We start from the raw sequence: 19350 nt of genomic DNA, 5'->3' as shown, positions 1-19350 counted from the left end.
GTATTTCATGACTTGGAAATGGAATGATGCTAATGGACATTTTGTAAAGATAAAATGTCTGTTAGTATTTACACTAATGGTTAAGCAATTAACAAGACAAACCTTTTTTCAGTTCAGTTTATATTCTGTTGATTCGCAACAAATGTCGTCGTAAGGCAGAAATCTACAGTCAATAAAATCCAAGTTCAAAAGTCATTTCAGTTTGTCAGCGTCTTCTACCAAATAAAACCCCACAGTTGCTTTGATTCATGCTTGAAGACAATTTTTAAAGCCTGGGATAATGAAAATTGTTTATTGCACTAGTTGTAGAATGTGTTCAACAGTTTTCGAAAAGGATTAAGTAAGATGAAGACTAAACCAGACAGTTGATTACTTAGTTTAAGCTGATTAAAAACATCTGTTCAATAAAATGTTTATCTGGATTGTGTTTCAGCTCTTGTCTCCCAGTAATGTAGCTGTGTATGGGGGATTGTGCGCTTTGGCCAGTTTTGATAGACAGGAGCTCCAACGTAATGTGATCTCTAGCAGGTAGGGTGTTGTTGATGGACATTATCTAAATGTATGTATATGTAAATTTGATGAAAATAAGTGTTATTTTTGTCACCAGCTCCTTCAAGCTATTTCTTGAATTAGAACCTCAGATCCGTGATATCATCTTCAAGTTCTATGAGTCCAAGTACGCATCCTGTCTCAAATTACTGGATGAAATAAAGGTAAGAACACACACCAATGTTTTAAACTATAACTGAACTGTTTGAGAGTAGGCCTGTTACGATAACAAATTTTGCTGAGCGATTAATTGTCCAAAAAATTATTGCGATAAATGATAATATTGTTTCAAGACCTTTTGACACTGATTTAATGGAAATGACGTAATAATGCATGCAATTTCCTGCCATTGATAGATGCACTTTATTTTTAAAAGAACACAACACTGGAACTGATAAACTAAATAAACAAAACAACCAAAAATAAAATGGATTCTCAGTCTCCATTAACAAAAAACGTACTTGAATAAAAGCTAAACAACATAAAGCCAAAGTGGAAATAAATACTGCATTCAACCAAAAGAGTGCAGATTATGAAGTCTGTATACTATATTGCCCTTCAGTAATCACGAGATTTAAATAGAGAAGATGGGCACATCCGACTACCTAATGCAGTAGTTCATACTACACGATTTTTTGCCCCCATTTTCCTCTTATGACAATCTTAGAACGTTGGTCGCTGGTGATTTCGTAACCGATCATCCTGCAGTGTGTGGTGTGTTACGGTGGATCGTCGTGGCCGCTCCGATCTAAATCAGGGGTTTTCCCCGACTGGGAGCTTAAAGCTGAATGTGACATTAAGCCAATCAGAAATCGTGGATTCTCCTCCGGGCTTTCTGAGGGGAAATTACGGAGGGGAATCCCAAACAGCTGACACGGCGCAACCCGAAGTCCAGCGGACATCGGAGATGATATGTGGAAAACAACATTAATATTTATTCAACATTTTGTGCAAAGAACATAGAAATGACAAGGGGAGGAGTTGGAGCCAAATTGCTACCTCAGTTGATAAACCCGGTAAGTTTTCAGCTGTTCTTCGTTAACGTGACATCAATAGGTTATAATGATTTTTATTCAGTCAGAACTTTGCGCTGACTCTAGCCACATGCATCACAGGTAGATTCTAGTAAAGCATTGATTAATGCCTGGTTGTAAAACTTAGTTAACTTGATTTGTAGCCATTATTTTGTGCCCATGTGGCTGGAAACCACACAGCACGACGAACCCAATCGAACCGTTATACCTAGGATTTTTGTGGCTAATGTGTGGTGGTCTCAGGTTTTGAAAATAGGCCTACAACTCGTGGAGTGTGCGATGGACATTACACTGAGGGTCAGTGGAGAGCTTTTCTGAGCCTTTTTTCATTCAGTGTCATCAATAGAAAGAAAAAAAGGCAGGAAGAGACGATAAAGCTGATAATTAAAATGAGGCCGATAGGTTTAATTTATCGTGCGATTAATTGATTTATCGTTTATCGCGACAGACCTATTTGAGAGTTTTGCAAAATTTGCTTCTAACTAGAGATGCATGATTACAGTTTAAACTGAAAGGGAACCAAAAACTCAGTTTCCAGGAAAATGTTAATATCACACAAGACCAAGTCATTTTTACCCAGAAATATCAATGATGAGGAAGACTATCTGTTCAATGACTGGAATATCACCAGTCAATGACACCCTCGACAAGGCAGTTAACCTACAAACTGTCATTGCTGAAGAAACTGTCTCTTCACCCAGTTCTGTCTTCACACATGTAAAGACATGTTAAGAGAAAAGACAAAATGTTAGAAAAAAGTTACACAATTAGAGATGATTGTGAAACAAACCTCACTCAATAGGTTCAGAGAGTTTCATAAGTTTTGGACTGACAGGAGTCAGACCCAAGTATGGTGCAGTTTTTGAACACATTCATATTTAAATTAATTGCCCTGAGTGTCATTTTGCATATTGTCTGAATATGGTTGTCTTTGGTGCAGCAAATGTGTGCTTTTACATGGTCAGTTGACATGACTCTGTCAATCAAGCCAGTAGGTTTGTCAGCAAATGACCAACTGTGGTCACAATTTGTTCCAAAGTAAACGGCCCTCATCTAGAGGACCTGTGGGCTGAAGATGTCTCAATGGGACAGAACCGCTGACATTTATTCTTACATTCTTTAACAAAAAGAATGATCCCCCTCAAAGTTCCTTAACAAGCTCGTATGAAACATAAATTTTTTTCTTGCCAATGTAATTTAGTGTTAATGAGATTCTTGGGCTTTAATGTCAATTTCTCTGGGATTCCTCATAAATAACTTCATGGACCTGATGAATGACTCCTTTAAAATCTTTTGCCTCTCTTCTGTACCTTAATATTGGTTGATAAGGCAACAATGCCTCACCAAATGGCTCATGTAATGCATTGAGCTTCACTACATTTACCATAATGACTGTTTGTTGGAGGTTTGCTCTACTTCAGTTATACTTCCACATGGGGTGGAGCCATCTTGTCTTGGCATCATGTCCATTGCAGCCCTCAATATATTGATTGCTCCCACTGCAGATTTACTCATGTTGCTGGCCACTATCTCAACAGTTGTCAATGGCCTGCTTTATGTGAGTTTGTAAGAGCCTATAAATCCATTACAAATGTGTATTCAAATTACTACAACAATTTTGGCATTTCTTTCAGGATAACCTGCTGTTGGACATGTATTTGGCTCCTCACATCAAAATCTTGTACAGTCAGATCAGAAACAGAGCCCTAATCCAGGTGAGACATACATCATGTGCATTATATCATAATGATTTTTTTTTTGTTTGTGTAAATATCTTTTTTGTTGTGTTGAAGTCATTGATATCTATCAGTCAGTCTTGTGCCAGAGCCAATATCCTCAACCAGAGAAAAAAGGGGGGAAATGGTAAGCACCACTGCTCAGTTCTATGGACTGACACAACATAAGCTGAACTTTTTTGGGTAATGTTTGTTACATTACTCGGGTAATGTAACAATGGGCCAGGGGCGACTGTGGCTGTGTGGGTAGAGTAGTCGTCTTGCGATCGGAAGGTTGTAGGTTTGATTCCAGCTTCCTCCTGCCACATGTCGATGTGCCCTTGGGCCAAGGCACTTAACCCCAAATTTCCTACCAATCTACGTATTGGTGAATCAATGTGTGAGCGTTTGTGAGTGCGAATGTAAAGCGCTTTGACTGGAAAAGCGCTATATAAGTCCATTTACATTTGGTGTAAAAAAAAAAAAAACTTTGTGGGTGCAACTGGTGCAAGGAACTGGTGGTGGATCTGAGGAGAAGGACCAGGATTCTGGTGACCAGGGCGTCAGTGTGGACATTGTGGAAAATCATAAATATCATATATTCAATCATATATTCCATGAACCGCGCGTACTGTCCACGGACTCCGTGTCTTCATACTCGAGCGTACTGAGAACAAATTCCGTGACAAATTCCTTTATTTCACACAATCCTAATGAGAACTAGCAAGTTTGATTAACTATTTGGGCCCCTAGCTCTGTTTCTTCTCCATCTGAGAAGCTTTAACTCAAGAAGCTTTAACTTACCTCTCAGTGCGGGACAGAGAAAGGCAGTGACATGTCGGTTCATCTGGCAAAGACGGTGAACCGCTGCCCGGAGCAGCGCAGCTTCTTTCTGCGGGCAGAGGAGCAGCAGGAGGCTGCGCTGGCTTTAGCTGTAATTGGGGATCCATTCAATAAGCTCTGTTTATGTTCCGAAAGCACAATTGTGATCGGTGTAATAATTTGTGCACCAATCGAAAATGAGCACATACCCGATCATTATTCCTTGCCGTTGTTGGGAGAAAAAAAAAGTCAGACTGAACTTATCGGACCACCTCTCTGCTCCGCTGGTGATAAAGAAGTCTGGGATGATGTCTTGTTTTTGTTCTCATAATTCTGCATAATTGTCAATATTTGCTTGAATATATAAAGCCTGTTGCTGTTAAGTATTTTCGCTTACGTGTCTATCACTTCCCCATGACAACTTTATGTTGACTTTTATCATGTTGATCTCAACATTGAAACAATATGAACTCGTATAACCCTGGGTTATATGAGTAAAGTTATAGTTATCAACCTTATCAGCCCGGTGTCACATGAAAACCAGTTCGATGTGAACACCGTTTCCACCAGGCAGTTTACTGTGCGGCACCGAGTACACGTATGCGCTCATAAAAATCTATCCTTGCGCGGACATGTCCGGTGGACGTCCGCTTCGAGTCCCTCTGCGGAATCCGCGTTGAGTCCGCGGACTGAAGTACGCCCGAGCATACTGGGGCCTTTACAAGTCTCATCCACTTCATGTTGTGCTAGCTGGATACAGGAGCCCTTCAGCCAGAGACTCATTATACCCAAGTAAAGTTATTTGTATTATTAATATTTAACACCTTAGATGGAGTAACTTAACTATTAAGCAATCCCCCCTTGATAAATAAAGCATATTTTGTTTTGTTCTATTCTAAAAGTAACACTGCATTTCAGCAAAGAAAAGTCACACCCTCAGGGTGATGATCTGGAGCTGTTTTACCAACTCCGGGACTTGGGCAAGTTGCCGCAATTGATGTAGATATGAATTCTGCACACTGGCATCCTTCAGTCCTTAACCTCACAAACACTTAGTTCAGGTCATGCCAAGCAATGCAAGCAGCTGTCCAGATTCAGCAATAACCTCTTTCTTTATGCTGAAAAACCTTCCAGTATGGCAAAATGAAAATAATCCTTTAAAGAGTTTCTCTTGTGAGAAAACTCTGACAAACTCTTCTCTCTTCTTTCTCAGAAGAGACTGCACTGAAAAGGCTCATTGCCAACCAGTTAGGTTTATTGACTAGTATTTTCTCCTCACTAAAATCATTTGAAAACTCCAGTTTTGTATTTGCTCTGGTTATGTGATATTAAAAGTTTATCTAAAACATTTAAGTCTGAAATGTCAAAACAAGAAAGTTATTGGAATCCAACTGTTTTTCACTGCACTTTAGATGTAGAGGTAAATATTTTTTGTGTGTGTTCAGTATTTCAGTCCCTATGTATCGGCTGACATGACAAAGATGGCACAGGCTTTCAACACCACAGTAGCAGCTTTGGAAGATGAACTTACGCAGTTGATACTGGAGGGCCTTGTCAACGCACGTATTGACTCCCATAGCAAGGTGAAAATTTGCAGAGTCAAAAACTGCGATTTTGTGATTTTTGGTTCAGTTCTGAAAATCTGCTGGTGTTAACAGATTCTATATGCGAGGGACGTGGATCAGAGGAGCACCACATTTGAAAAATCTCTCCACATGGGAAAAGAGTTCCAGAGACGGGCAAAAGCGATGATCCTCCGTGCTGCTGTGCTTCGTAACCAGATCCATGTCAAGGTAAAAACATAAACTACAAATCAGAATTTTTGCACCTACCTATAAAGTTCAAGCTCTACTTAAATTGCTAAAACAAAAACATTTGTAATAAACATTTATTTATTCATACACGGTGTACCCTGACTGTATTTACAGTGCTTCATTTCTTCCAGTCTGTTCCAAAATGGATGATTTTTTCCTTCATGACTAAAGTTTAAAGTAAATTATTGCAAATATACAGTTTATAGTGCTGACACCAAAAGCCTGTGGTTTAAGTATTTTTCTCCTTTTCAGTCTCCACCCAGAGAAGGGAACCAGGGTGAGCTGACACCAGCCAACAGCCAGACCAGGATGAGCACCAACATGTGAATAGTGTCTGGTTATGTACAACCATCCCAGCTCTTCCTAACAAAACACACAAGTAGAATTCATTTACAAGTTGTGTTCTCCTAATATGGAAGCTAAAAAATGATGTGGCATGGAAACTTATTGTGATCACTGTTGAAATTAAAACTGAAGATATCAGCTGTATATTACTGAATGAAATTTCTCTGGAACGCTTGATGTTTAACCACATCATCAGAAACAATGTTTTAAAATAAACCCTGTTCAAAGAATTTGTGCCCCGTATTGTCTGGAATTTGCAGCCTCTAATAATTTGTATTATTTGAGCTGTTTGTGCTATTAAGTGATGCATTTCACATGATTAAATCTATATATAGCTTTAATTAGATATATATATCTATATAGAAGGGAACCAGGGAAAGCTGGCCAGGATGAGCACATCCTGGTCTGGCTGGATGTGCTGCATCTAAATAGATATATAGTTATTTTGGATAACTATTAAAAATAAAGATTTACATTATTGTAAGCCCCAAAGCTTGTTTTTTTTTTTACCATGTCTTGTCTGGCAGTGTAGGCGTCAGAAATGTTTGACTGCCAAGAAGACCAGCAGTTTTTCTTTCACAAGAAATGGGTTGGAAGAGATGAGATTTGTATGATTTGATACCAAAGAAACCTGGAGTTCATGACTAATGTTTGTAGACATGTAAGGGAGGAAAATCCCAATTCATTATTCAGGGGGATAATAAACAGGGACATTTTATAATTTTGGGGAGTCTGCAAAGTTACAGTGAAATGTAACGTAAAATATGTTTTAGAAATTTTTGTGTTCAAACTGCAAGACCAGAAATGACTAGTAAGTGTTGATGCTCAAACATGTTTTTCTCAGTATGCAAACTATTGAGACCCATAAAAGTCTAAAATTTAAATGTTTAGATATGAGCTTGGTTCAGTGGCACAGATATAATCCCTGGCACACCTTTACAAAAATTTAAAAACATGTTTTAATGAGCAACTCCACTTGATAAAATTCCTCATAAATATTGCAAGTTATGTGTTATTTAAATTATAACTTGCTAAGTTGCTTTATGCTTGGTTTTGCCATGACCTGGATGGCTGAGAACCAACTAGCAGAATTAATGAAATTCTATGAAGTATAACTTAAACTTAATGCTCAAAGGGTTTTTATAGAAAAATATTCTGATTTTTTTTGTGTGGTTTTAGAGGATCTATATTGATAAATAAAAGCATACATTTCTGTTTTTCGTCAATCTCTCTCTGAAACCAAAGGGACTAAGCACTACAACTAGCTGACAACTCGGTCTGTGGGAGTCCAGCAGGGCCGGCTCAAGGCATAGGGAAACTAAGGGGCCCCATCAATGGAGCTGATTTGCGCACAGACATGCGCAGTGGTTTCCTCTGAGCAGGAGAAGATGTCTGTCTGATCGTCAGTAATATAATAGGGTTCGCTTTCACAGACGGTGGGGACTTCGTCCAACTTTTAGCGTCACTTGGAAGGAAAGCTTAAAGAAAGGTAAGATCTGTGGACGTGATGCTAGCAAAGCTAGCTGTACAGAGACATGTTGCATCTACGATGAAAAAAAGTTGTCACTCATGCGCTGAATTATTGTGTGGAGGTGTTGAATGAGGTGTCACAAATATGGAACAACGCTGTGACCAAAGTGCAATATAGTGATATGACATTCAGGAACGATCCGATTCTTCTGGACGGATCTTTACTGATTAAATTTATTTCAGCTCTAAGTATTTAATATCTAGGTGTTTTATGGGAATGTGGATCTTTCAGATCAATTTGAGAAGCAATTTTGAAGGTAAAACTTAATGTTTTTGTGTCACGTAGCGCGGGGTGCTGGTCTAGACTTGGTCTCAGGTGCGGTGGTCTTGACTACAACTCTGCTACTGGCTCCTGGTTGCATGTCCTCCCCCACCCACGTTCTTTCCATCCCCTTTCTGTTGGATTTCTTTCAAAATAAAAGCCACTAGTGGCAAAAAAATAAAGTGAAGTTCATGCTATGTTAGGACAGGAGACGAGATGTTTTTATCCCTGAAATTATGATGCATAGAATCACATATCTAAGTCTAAACTATGTTACAGAGAGTTAACATAATAAAAACATGCTTTATCTGTGGCATTGTTCATTAAAATTGCACATTTCTAATGTATTAAAATTAAATACAATCGGTTCACTTAATGATATTGTATTAGGGATTAGGTAATGCATTCAGCAAGTACTTTTACTTTTAATACTCAAGTATTTTTAAAAGCCTGTACTTTTCTTCTTTTACTTCAGTACAAATGTTAATGTGGTAGTTTTACTTTTACTTGAGTACATTTGTCTGTGTATTTGTACTTTTACTTAAGTAAATTTTGAGTATATATCCACCACTGCTTAAAATACTATTTGCTAACTAAAGACTCAAGTAACTTGGCATATTTTGAAAAATTATATCAAGTTATGTTTATCCTTCCCTCATCAAGAACCAACTAAACAGCTCACAGAAAGGCAGAACAGATTATAGGATTGTTTATTTTGGATAGGTAATAATAAAAAACAAATAACCCAAAAAACAAATAACCCAAAAAACAAAGCAAAAAAAAAAAAAAACACAAGTAGAGATTTTCCAGTATTTTTGCAAAAAATTAACTTTGGTAAAAGCTACAACAGCTAAGAGCAAATGTGTTGCAAATAATTCTAGTATTTCCATTTATTCAAGCAAAATAACTAATAAGGCTTGAATATATACAACATAACCCAAATTACCACAAAACGATAATTCCACAACCAAATGAAATAAAATATAACACACGTCAACCTTATATTTTTTTTTTTTTTTTTTGCAGGACCCACTGAAGGAGAAAAAAAAAAATAGTGCAGCTCAGCAGATTCTGCTGTAGTGAAAGTGTCCTGGCCTAGACATGTTAAACTTGAAAGTAAAATGTGTTCTCTATGATTTTAAGATCAGACATAAAGATAGACAAGTTTAGTGGGGAAAAAAAAGGCTCCTTTACAGACGCTTTAAACAGAAGATCATTTGGTTAATTGGTTTCATTGTTGCATCTCCCCTCTAAGTTTTATACAAAAGATTAATTCATGTTTTTATAAACAGTCATGCTATCCTGATTCTAAATGTAAGAGCGAACACACAATCTCCGTTTGTCTACAGAGCATCACAGTGATGTGCTTCACTGGATTCATTTCATGTCCTATGGGATTTTAGGCCAGCTTCAGTATTCTACCACAAGTCTAGATTTTCAGTCTTCGAAAAACCTGGATCTTGGCGAATCTTCCAGTAAGTTCCATTGTATAGCCACACCTCTCTGCCAGCCTCATCAACCACTTTTCTGGAAAACAAAAACAAAACTTGTCAAGAAATTTTAATAATCTTAACTATAATGAATTCCCAAAATCAACTTTGTATTAAAATTTTTGTTCCGATCTGAGAATAAAGTTTCTTTTCCTTTCAAGTCAAAAACTCATGAATACGTTTTCTACACCCTTCTGACAGCAGACTGAGGTGTCAGCTGTAACCACATGAAGCAACTTTCTTAACATCTACAGGTAAATATTCACATCAAGAAAGTCTTGGCAATTTTTTAAAAAAATGGGGCTACTCTGAATTCTTATTACTACTTTTATTTCTGGGTCTTGATTTTTCTTTTTTTTACAGTTTATAAAACATCCCAATTGGAATGTCTAAATTGCTAAAAACAATTTAAATTGATGGTTTTGTCTCCCTTTATTGGGCCCTGGCACAAAACACCTATAACACATATTAGGCCTGAGCATTGTAGAATATGAAAAATCCATGCATTCTAATGACCCGAAGAAAAACAAAAACAATCCAGTTTGCTTTAGAAGAGCACAGGTTTTTAAGATTGTATGTTGAATCTCTCATTTGAAACTGTACTTAAAATCTAATTACAACCTACCAGATGAAACAGATACTTGTCCTTTTCTCCATCTTAAAATACTGAACAGTCTTCAAGGCTACAGGTTAGGTTTGAACTCTGATGTCTAAATTGCATTTGTTTATTTTTCTCCGTTTCATTGCAGTCCTTTGGTGCTAGTTGTCATTAATAAACTGTACTTGAATGATTATAAATCAGAATTTTGTTTCTAACCTGAAGAACCTAGGGATGTGCTCCTCTCCTCTCTTGTCCATTTCCTTCCTCCTGTCCCTTTGCTTTTCTTCCACCTGATCTTTCTTTTTATCCGCCTCAGCCACTTTCCCCTCCTCCAAGAGCCTGTATGACAATGAGTGGAATGGAGGTTGTCAAACTGCACAAAAGAACTTCAACAATATGCGTTTTAAAATGAAATCTAAAAGTTGCTCATTACCTTTGGTCTGGGCGGAAGCGCGTGTCTGTAGGGGGGAGGATGATTTCCAAGTCCGCACTCATTTCATTTAGTTCTCTGGCATAGCGTGAGAAACCATAGTACTGGAAGTGGTCATCAGGCTGTACATCTGGACGGAACAAAAAAAAAAACATTGTAGACTGTAAGAATTAACCAATTTTGATAAATGAAAATGTGTTTAGTTCAATCTTTCGTGAAAGAAGCACTAGGTAGAAGGAAGTTAGAGTTGTCTAAATATTTCTTCATAGCTCTAATAGTACTTTCACCACATCTTCAGGACTTTATTGCAAACATTTTGTTCTCACTAGGTTTCCAGATGCATGTTGGTGTGGCCATAGTGTCACAAAAAATGCCTTCATGCCAGAAGCCTCCAAAACGATGAACCACCTCTCCAGCCCGGTCCAAAACGACTCCCTGGATCTCATTCTTACTGTTCTCTGAGCTCCAATACCGAGACTAAAGGAAAAAGAAGAGGAATCTGATAAGTCATGGCTAGAGTCAGTTACAGGAAACCGAAATGTGCATACATGACAACATCTTGCCTTGACAAAGGTCATCTTGCAGGTGCATTCATCACTCTTTGTGTTTCTGATGACCACCTCCCCATAATGCTCCAACCAGCGCTGTTGGCTCAGTACATTGTGGATGCAGGTGACGGCCTTATTCCACTCATAGTGATCCCCATACCTACATGCATTTAATTTGGTTATCGATATTCCTACAACATTTTTGACTTCATGTACATTTCCCCTAAAATGTGCATCCAATAATGAGATGCTGCACAATTGATCTATTAGGCTTAAAAGTGTAGGCAGCTTTAATCAAAGTTTCAGAGTCCCTCATGTTTTTCTCCTTACCTGCCAAGTCAAACATTTTCATCATATGAGCTCAGACTGGGGCCAAGATTTTAATCACCCTTCTTTTTTTGGGAGGTTTTTTTATGCCAGGTTTTGGAGCTACAATGCGAGGTCAGCCATGTTCAGCTGTGGCCCCTCGTCAGTGTCCCCCCACACACTTTTTCCTCGTGTTGTGACGAGACCTTTTGTTTCTTTCTGAAAAGCCTTCAAGTAAACCTCACACAGCAGTTGCCTATGAATTTAGCAGATTCTGGGCATTCAGAAAAAAAAATCTGATGCAGTGTTAGTAAAGATTTCCAATATAATACTAAGGATATTCGACCCATGAGAGTATGGAAACCTACTCTTGCCTCTGCTAGAAGTGACCCTCCACTAACCACCAATAAAAATGATCAAGATCTTTTTAAACCAACTTGTGTACTCGCACCAGAATGTTACAATCCTTTTACAGCTTTGTTTGAAAATTAAACTTTATTAACTCAAATATATAGCTAGTCGTTTCAAATGGCAGGACAGGAACCTGTCCTGCCATTTGAAACGACTAGCTATATATTTGAGCTTTCGCTTGCATTCATTAATGCAAGCGAAAGCTCTGCAGTTCTACCTGTTATTTGTTGGTTGCAAACAAACACAGCTGTGTAAAACAGAAGAGCCACATAGTCAAATTTAGTTAGTCAAATTTCTGATCAGCTGTGACTCACTTTGGGAGCGCAACGTTGACCAGACCAGAGGAGATTATCTCCACCGATTTTCCCCAAAACTTGTTTTTCCATCTCTGATCTATGGACAGATATAAAAAAATAAATAAAAACATTTACTTACTTAATATGTCAGGTATATTTATCACACAATAAATACACAGCTCCTACCTTGCCAGAAAGTGAAATTTTCTGACTCTGCATGACAGGCCGAGATTGGTGGATGATGGCTAACCTAACAAAATATAAAAAAAAACAGCATTTTAATTTTTTCTTAGACAATAAGTCAGTTATCACTTCACTGATTATTACTTGTTCACTGATGTAGTAGAATCCCCTGTCTTCCCTGTGATTCTCATAGGTTTCTCCAAGGACGGGGTTGAATGGTTTGTAGCGATTTCTCCAAGATGCCCAGGCATAGCCAGAAATGGAAAATGCTGCCACATACACCTAGGAACATTTAGAGCTATTAATCATCAATAGACTATAATTTACTTTCATGAATTGAAGAAAACTAAACTCACCATTCTTTGATATGGGTCATCGGTATTATTGGCAATGTCCAGCAGCTCAGAGTACTCCAGCTCTTCACTAAGTCTTTGAAGCAAAGACAACGGCTCATTAAGAGCCACTGGCATTGACACTCTGGACAAGTCCTTGCCAATGTTATTGTACAGGATGGTCATAATGCCAATGTGACTGTTGTCTGCGCAGGGGGAAGGGAGAGTGGTGCGACGCCCTGGAATGTTGGAAGACAGGAACGGCAGATAGGCGGTGACTTACAAAGGGCTACTCAAAACGAAAAATGGAATTGGAAAAAAAAATATATATATATATCAGTTACATTGACAAATTGTTGGACCTCCAGTCATGGTATTTAGATTAGCAGACGAACAGATGCAACAAGTTAAATTTTCTCATGTTTTTACTGATTTTGGAAAGAAGCAAAAGCAGCATTTTTATTATTTTCAACTGTTCAGAGCAGTTTAGTGTTAGTTCAGTAGTAGTTCATACAAAACAATGCTTGCTGCATTTTGTCGTCTACAGCAACATCTACATAGGTCTTGGGAAGTTCTACAAATTTCATACCTCTATAATAAAGTCAGCCAATTGAGGAAGGCGTTTTGAAATGGCTGAGGGATTTGTGGAGCCATTTCTAAAGAGAAAACTAATTTCATGCAAGATCGAGCCAAATTTGGGGAGTTTTCATTCATACTTAGACTTCTAAGAAGTTACTTCATTTTCAGAGAAAATACATTTTCACAGTTTACAATAGATCTAACTGCTTTTGTTTCTAGGGATCAACTGATATAAAAATACAGACCGACTTTCAGGTAAAATTTCAGATATTTTTTTAATTTTATATTTTTCCAATGAATAAGTTATTTGTACCAAATGACCACCAAGAAATCTAATGGTCCTAATATTCAACCCATGAGAGTATGGAAACCTACTCTTGCCTCTGCTAGAAGTGACCCTCCACTAACCACCTATAAAATGGTGGTTAGGGTACTAACAGTTTGTTACTACACAGCTACTTAAACAGTTTAAGTAGCTGTGTAGTAACTAAAACCATAACATTTTTGCACCATCAACTGACAGGGAAGAATATTTTGTATCAATTGGAATTACCTGAATGCTACCTGGGGAAAACATCTGTACAGTACATGTGCAAAGACATTTTTGTATCTACATTAAACTCTGTCATTTACAAGCTCTAAGTGCACTTCTGTTTTGAAATTACAATTTCTGTGTAGCCAACATTTTTTTCTTTGGCAAAAACAAAAAAGAAATAAACTGAACTTTATCTCCAAAACAGAGAGAATTTTCTGTAAGGTAAGGTCATTTTATCTATAGATGACATTTGAATATCAATCTATATTCAAAGTGCTGTGAGCACACATCCTGTTTAGAAAGACTTTAGATTAAAACCCATTTTCCATTTGTCGGTGAGTACAATGCAAATATCTCACTATTCTGCATTTCATTTTAGGTTGAAAAACAAAGTATTTTAAGCATTTTGATATTTCTACTGCAAAGATCATTTTTCAGACCTCACAGTTTTACTTGGTCAAAACCACAAAAATATAGAGTCTATATTGTCATGGCCATGTACTGGCATGGAAAGATGGCGTGATTTCCTGTTTTTGCATGTTTGTCCCTCAAGTGTTTCAGAAATAAATCAATTTAAGTATTAGTCAAAGACAACACAAGTAAACACAAAAACCATTTTTAAATTAATATGTTCATTTTAAAAAAATGTGAAAAGAGAGATTGCCCCTCAGCTGTCAAGACAACTGCAGAGAGTCAAAACCAGTTCGGACCAGGACCGCACCGTCTAAGGTCAAGGCCAAACCAAGACCAGACCTTCTGACACCAACACCACAAAATGCAAAAAGTTCATTTCTAAAACAAAACCTTGTTGTTAAATTGTCACAATAAAGGAATATCTAAGCTATTAAATGCTGTCATACATTGACACATCGTCTAAAGCTTACATTGCACAATCATGTATGATAAATAAAAAAAAACAGTAAGCGTAAGCGGCAACACTTTATATGAAGGGGGTTGAATAAGACTGTCATGACACTGTCATAAACATGACATAACACCTGTCATGAACAAGCCTTCATGAATATTTATGACTGTTGTCATAAAGCGTCATTCGGTAAATTATGACACTTTTAATACAAAGTTGACATTATTCAAAATGTCTTTATGACAATTGACATTAACCAGGAAATCATTACTGATATAAATTTGTTATAAAAGTATTACTGATTGCACTTTAAAAATTAGGTAACTTTATGTTATTAAAGGTAAAGTTTAAACAGTAATGATTTCTTGGTTAATGTCAAGTTGTCATAAAAGAGACACTTTGAATAATGTCAACTTTGTATTAAAAGTGTCATAATTTACCGAATGAAGCTTTATGACAACAGTCATAAGTATTCATGAAGACTTATTCATGTTCATGACAGGTGTTATGTCATGTTTATGACAGTGTCAAGTCAGTCTTATTCACCCCCTTCAAATAAAGTGTTACCGAGTAAGCTAATGAAGTTGTCATAAAAAAATAAATCTATATATGATCCGAATAAAAGCAAAAAAAAAAGTACTGTTCCTAACCCATATCCTGGAAATAAATTAGGCATTTTAATATTATTATTGGTCCATACAGGCATGCAAATTGCCTCATAAAAGAGAAATTCCAAAAACCATCAATATCTGTGGGATTTCCAAAACTCATGTTGTGAACAAGTGACAGAAAAAGCCCAAAACAGTTAAGAATCACATGGAGAAGAGATGGACATGGATTATGACCATAAAACTTTAACGGCAAGAGTGAATTTATGTTTTTGGCTTGAAAAAAAAAAAAAACACAAGCTTCATTTTTCCTCTTAATCGGCTGCTGGCTCAGTGAATTTTGTTTCTATAGCAGCAACACTGGTAAACTTGGAAAGAGCAAAGTTTGTGCCTTAAAAGGTTACATGTGTGGCTAAATCAGTATTGCTGTGCGTTTTTTCAGGTATGCAGGTTTAACATATATTTCCATGTTTGTTTTTCCTTTGAAATTGGACTGATTTTGTAGGTGGATATGCTGAATTGCCCTGGTTCCAGGAATGCTCAGGCTTTAGGGGTTAAATAAGTATTTGAACACAGATTAGTTGTCACATTTGCCCAAAGGTTGATGTTAGTAAATTAGACACTGCTACTCACTTTTCCTTATGTCCACTATAAATGCCTAGTAAAACTAGATGTCATTCCACTCACTTTGCAAGTTCACATTGTTAATCCTGATGGTGGAAAAAATTTAAAAGTTGCTCTGCATACCCGCCCCCCAGCCCCCTTCTTCAAATTCTGCATGTTTTTAAAAGAAAATCTAATAGTTCTGTTGTCAGGTTTTTGATCAGCAAAAGCTAGACCACAAATTAATAGACGCACTCTTAAATGATAGGAGCAATTGCCATTTGGTGTTGTAAACAGTCACCTACAACAAGATTTCAAGGTCATTAGCAATCATCATATTGCATTTTTTCCTGAGATGGTGGAATACAGATGCACACTGATGTTGCTTTTAATTGACATTCAATTTGTTGTTTGTGAAGATAAAAGGGAGTCAAGTTTTGAGTCTTGAACTGGCTTTGACCCAATGTATCGAGGTCCACCCAAATGGAACCAAGATGGAGGCCTAACAATCTAACACAGAGAACAAGATAAAACAGGTTGAGACCCGTCTACAGCTCTCCATCCCTGCATAACTTAGTTGAGGTTAATCACCCTAGCCACTGCCACACTTCTTCTCAGTAAAGACATCACTTAATTAGGACCTGCCTCATACGCTGAGGCAGGTCCTCAAAAGTTAGACGTCGTGCCGAGATCCACAGAAATTTTGAATAAACGAGAGAAAGTAATTGAGATCCATCAGTCTGGAAAGGTCTCCCCAGCTGTTTCTAACACTTTGGCGTTCCAGCAAACCCCAGTGAGAACCATTACTCACAAACAGCAAAAACATGGAACAGTGGTGAACCTTCCCAGAAGGCTGGGTGACCAAACCTACACCAAGAGCTCAGCGTCGCCTCATCCAAGAGGTGACAAAAGTCCCCACAACATCATCTAAGGCAGTGTTTCCCAACCCAGGTCCTCAAGGCACACTGTCCTACATGTTTTAGAGGTTTCCCTGTTTTAATGTGCCTGATTCAACAAACGGCTGTTAATCAGTCATCGATTGAAATCAGCTGGACTGAAGCAAAGAAATACCTAAAACATGCAGGGCAGTCACTGATCTAAGGAACTGCTGGCCTCACTCGTCTCAGTTAAGGTTAGAGTTCATGCATCCACCATCAGAAGAGTCTGGGCAAAAATGGCCTGCATGGTAGACTTCAAAGATGAAAACTACTGTTGAAAAAGAACCTGAAAGTTTGTCTCAATTCTCCCAGAAACATCTTTATAATCCACCAAGACTTCTGGAGAAACATTCTGTGAAATGACAATTCTGAATTCTTTGGAAGGTGCATGTCACATTACATCTGGTGTAAAGGTCACATCGCATTTCAGAAGAACATCATACCAACAGTAAAATATGGTAGTGGTAGAGTGATGGTCTGGGACTGTTTTACTGCTTCAGGACCTGGAAGACTTGTGATAAATGGAAGCATGAATAATCTGCAAGATTCTACAGCCATCTGTTCCTGACCTCGGGTTGAAACGTTCTGCATAAGGACAATCATCCAAAACAACCAGCAGGTCCACATCTAAATCGCTGAAGGGAAAAAAAAAAAAAAAAAAAAAAAAAGACAAGTGGCCTAGACAAATTCCTGACATGAACTCTATTAATATGCTGTAGCATGACCTTAAAAAAGCCTTTTGTGCTTGAAAACCCTCCAATGTCAAATAACAGTAATTCTGCAAATACTTGTGGAGCAAAATTGCTCAACAGATGGAAGAGACAAAGGCTTGATTGCAGTTGTTACTGGTAAGGTTGGCCCAACCAGTTCTTAGGTTAAGCGGGAATATTTTTTTCCCTTCCGTTAAAAGCGCCATTTAAAAGCTGCATTTTGTCTTGTGTTCTTTTGATTAATATTTGAATGGATTTGATGCTTTGAAAACACTAAAGTATGACAAATATGCAAAAAAAAATGTTGAAAACCAGAAAGGGGACAAATACTTTCACTCGACTGTGCCTGCATGATGGACTCGTTGAGATGAGGCCGACGCGTTGGTTTAACATCAGGAATCTTCTGCAGTTTGTCAGCAACGAAGCATTAAGCAAACTTTTACTATTTTTATAATATAAAAAAACATTTTAATATTATATAATTAATGGATGCAATTAAATTAAATTTAATTGCATCCATAATTACGTATAACTTTTGGGAATAAAACGGGAATTGACAATTGCAGATTTTCCTGTCTTACATTGGAATTGCTGAAAACTTTGCATCAAGTTCCTTTACAACCAATTTACTCACATTTATATCTTAGGCAAAAGAAGTCATCTCATTACCTGTATCTGAGGGCACCAGACTGGGTTTGTCAGTTGCTGTTTTTAGACTCTCTCTGTAGTTCAGAGTGGCAGCAGCTACAAAGAGGAGAAAAAGGTTAAAGAGAGGGGATGTTATGGCTCTATTACCATCTAGATCAGTGTTTCTCAACCCTGGTCCTCAGCCCCCCCTGCTCTGCCTGGTTTAGATGTGGCTCTATTCCAGAACAGCTGATTCAAATGATTGAATGACCATCAAGTGCTGCAGAAGCCTGTTAATCACCCAGAGATACAATTCAGGTGTGTGGCAGAAGGGAAATACCTAAAACATGCAGGACAGGGGGGCAGTGAGGACCAGGGTGGAGAAACACTGTTCTATAGATTAGCTATAAATGGCAACAGTAGCATTTGTTTGAGAATGGAGTGGGGGAATAAATAAACTTACAGTGACCTTCTTCAGGCTCAGAGTTGCTGGTAGTAGTGATGTCACTCAATCCAGACTCATCTGATGCCTCTGCCTCTGAGGAGGTCTCACACATTATCACCTCACTGGCATCAAAATATTCTGCTGTAGATTCTGCCACTGAGGGAGCACGACGACTGTGACGAGCCATAGATGGTGTCCTCTGTAGGAAAGGTCACCAGTTTTATTTTTAACTGTAATTTTGATTCAATGAAAACTGATGATTATTGTGATTCTTATGAACAAAATGAAATGATGACGCAGCTTGACTTGACATTAAGTGGATATAACTTTTTCTTCTGTGGTTAAAACAGGTGCTGTGGTGGGAGGGAACTAGAAGAATTAGATTTCTGCAATCAGGTTCTTGTGAAATGCAATTCACACAGACAAAAAAAAGAAAATCCAACTTCCCTGTTATTTTTCCCACAAGTAAATAAAAAAAGACAAACAATGGGCTCATCGTTACACAGATCCTTTATTTAGGCATATGTGATTGATGTGAATCAAATATGCCCAATCTAAGGTTTGCACTTGGTACAAACCTTAGATTTAACTGGAAGCCATAAAAATGCTCCAACCCATTCTTCATCTTAACCCTAGATCACCATTTATATATTTACTACACACATTTGTGGCCCCTCCCCCAACATGATCAATACTTAGCCTAACAACCCATTTATAATTTGAGACTTGGATTCTGCCATCTACAGGATTATCATTGCACTGCAGGCGGTAG

General features: G+C 37.7%; 2 protein-coding genes across 3 annotated transcripts in view; one reads left to right on the top strand and one right to left on the bottom strand.

The window, feature by feature from the left end:
- The window catches only part of gps1 (G protein pathway suppressor 1), a 41197-nt gene extending 34688 nt beyond the window's left edge, over positions 1-6509 (top strand). The window contains exons 9-14 of the mRNA XM_015019327.1: positions 434-528; positions 608-713; positions 3218-3298; positions 5566-5703; positions 5779-5913; positions 6187-6509. Coding sequence (XP_014874813.1) covers positions 434-528; positions 608-713; positions 3218-3298; positions 5566-5703; positions 5779-5913; positions 6187-6261 — 630 coding nt within the window. The 3' untranslated portion in view covers positions 6262-6509. The remainder of the gene's footprint in view (positions 1-433; positions 529-607; positions 714-3217; positions 3299-5565; positions 5704-5778; positions 5914-6186) is intronic.
- Positions 6510-8736: 2227 nt separating this feature from the next.
- The window catches only part of LOC106937688 (oxysterol-binding protein-related protein 6-like), a 21961-nt gene continuing 11347 nt past the window's right edge, over positions 8737-19350 (bottom strand). For both annotated transcript variants that reach the window (XM_015019328.1, XM_015019329.1), the window contains exons 10-20: positions 18597-18777; positions 18176-18250; positions 12693-12907; positions 12481-12618; positions 12340-12403; positions 12172-12250; positions 11156-11300; positions 10919-11069; positions 10596-10722; positions 10379-10501; positions 8737-9598 (exon numbers count right to left, since the gene is read on the bottom strand). In XM_015019328.1, coding sequence (XP_014874814.1) covers positions 9490-9598; positions 10379-10501; positions 10596-10722; positions 10919-11069; positions 11156-11300; positions 12172-12250; positions 12340-12403; positions 12481-12618; positions 12693-12907; positions 18176-18250; positions 18597-18777 — 1407 coding nt within the window. In that variant the 3' untranslated portion in view covers positions 8737-9489. The remainder of the gene's footprint in view (positions 9599-10378; positions 10502-10595; positions 10723-10918; positions 11070-11155; positions 11301-12171; positions 12251-12339; positions 12404-12480; positions 12619-12692; positions 12908-18175; positions 18251-18596; positions 18778-19350) is intronic.

This window comes from Poecilia latipinna, unplaced genomic scaffold (assembly GCF_001443285.1).
Source record: "Poecilia latipinna isolate Pla-1442-1.1 unplaced genomic scaffold, P_latipinna-1.0 Scaffold2411, whole genome shotgun sequence".
NCBI lineage: Eukaryota > Metazoa > Chordata > Actinopteri > Cyprinodontiformes > Poeciliidae > Poecilia > Poecilia latipinna.
This window is presented reverse-complemented; position numbering and strand designations above follow the sequence as displayed.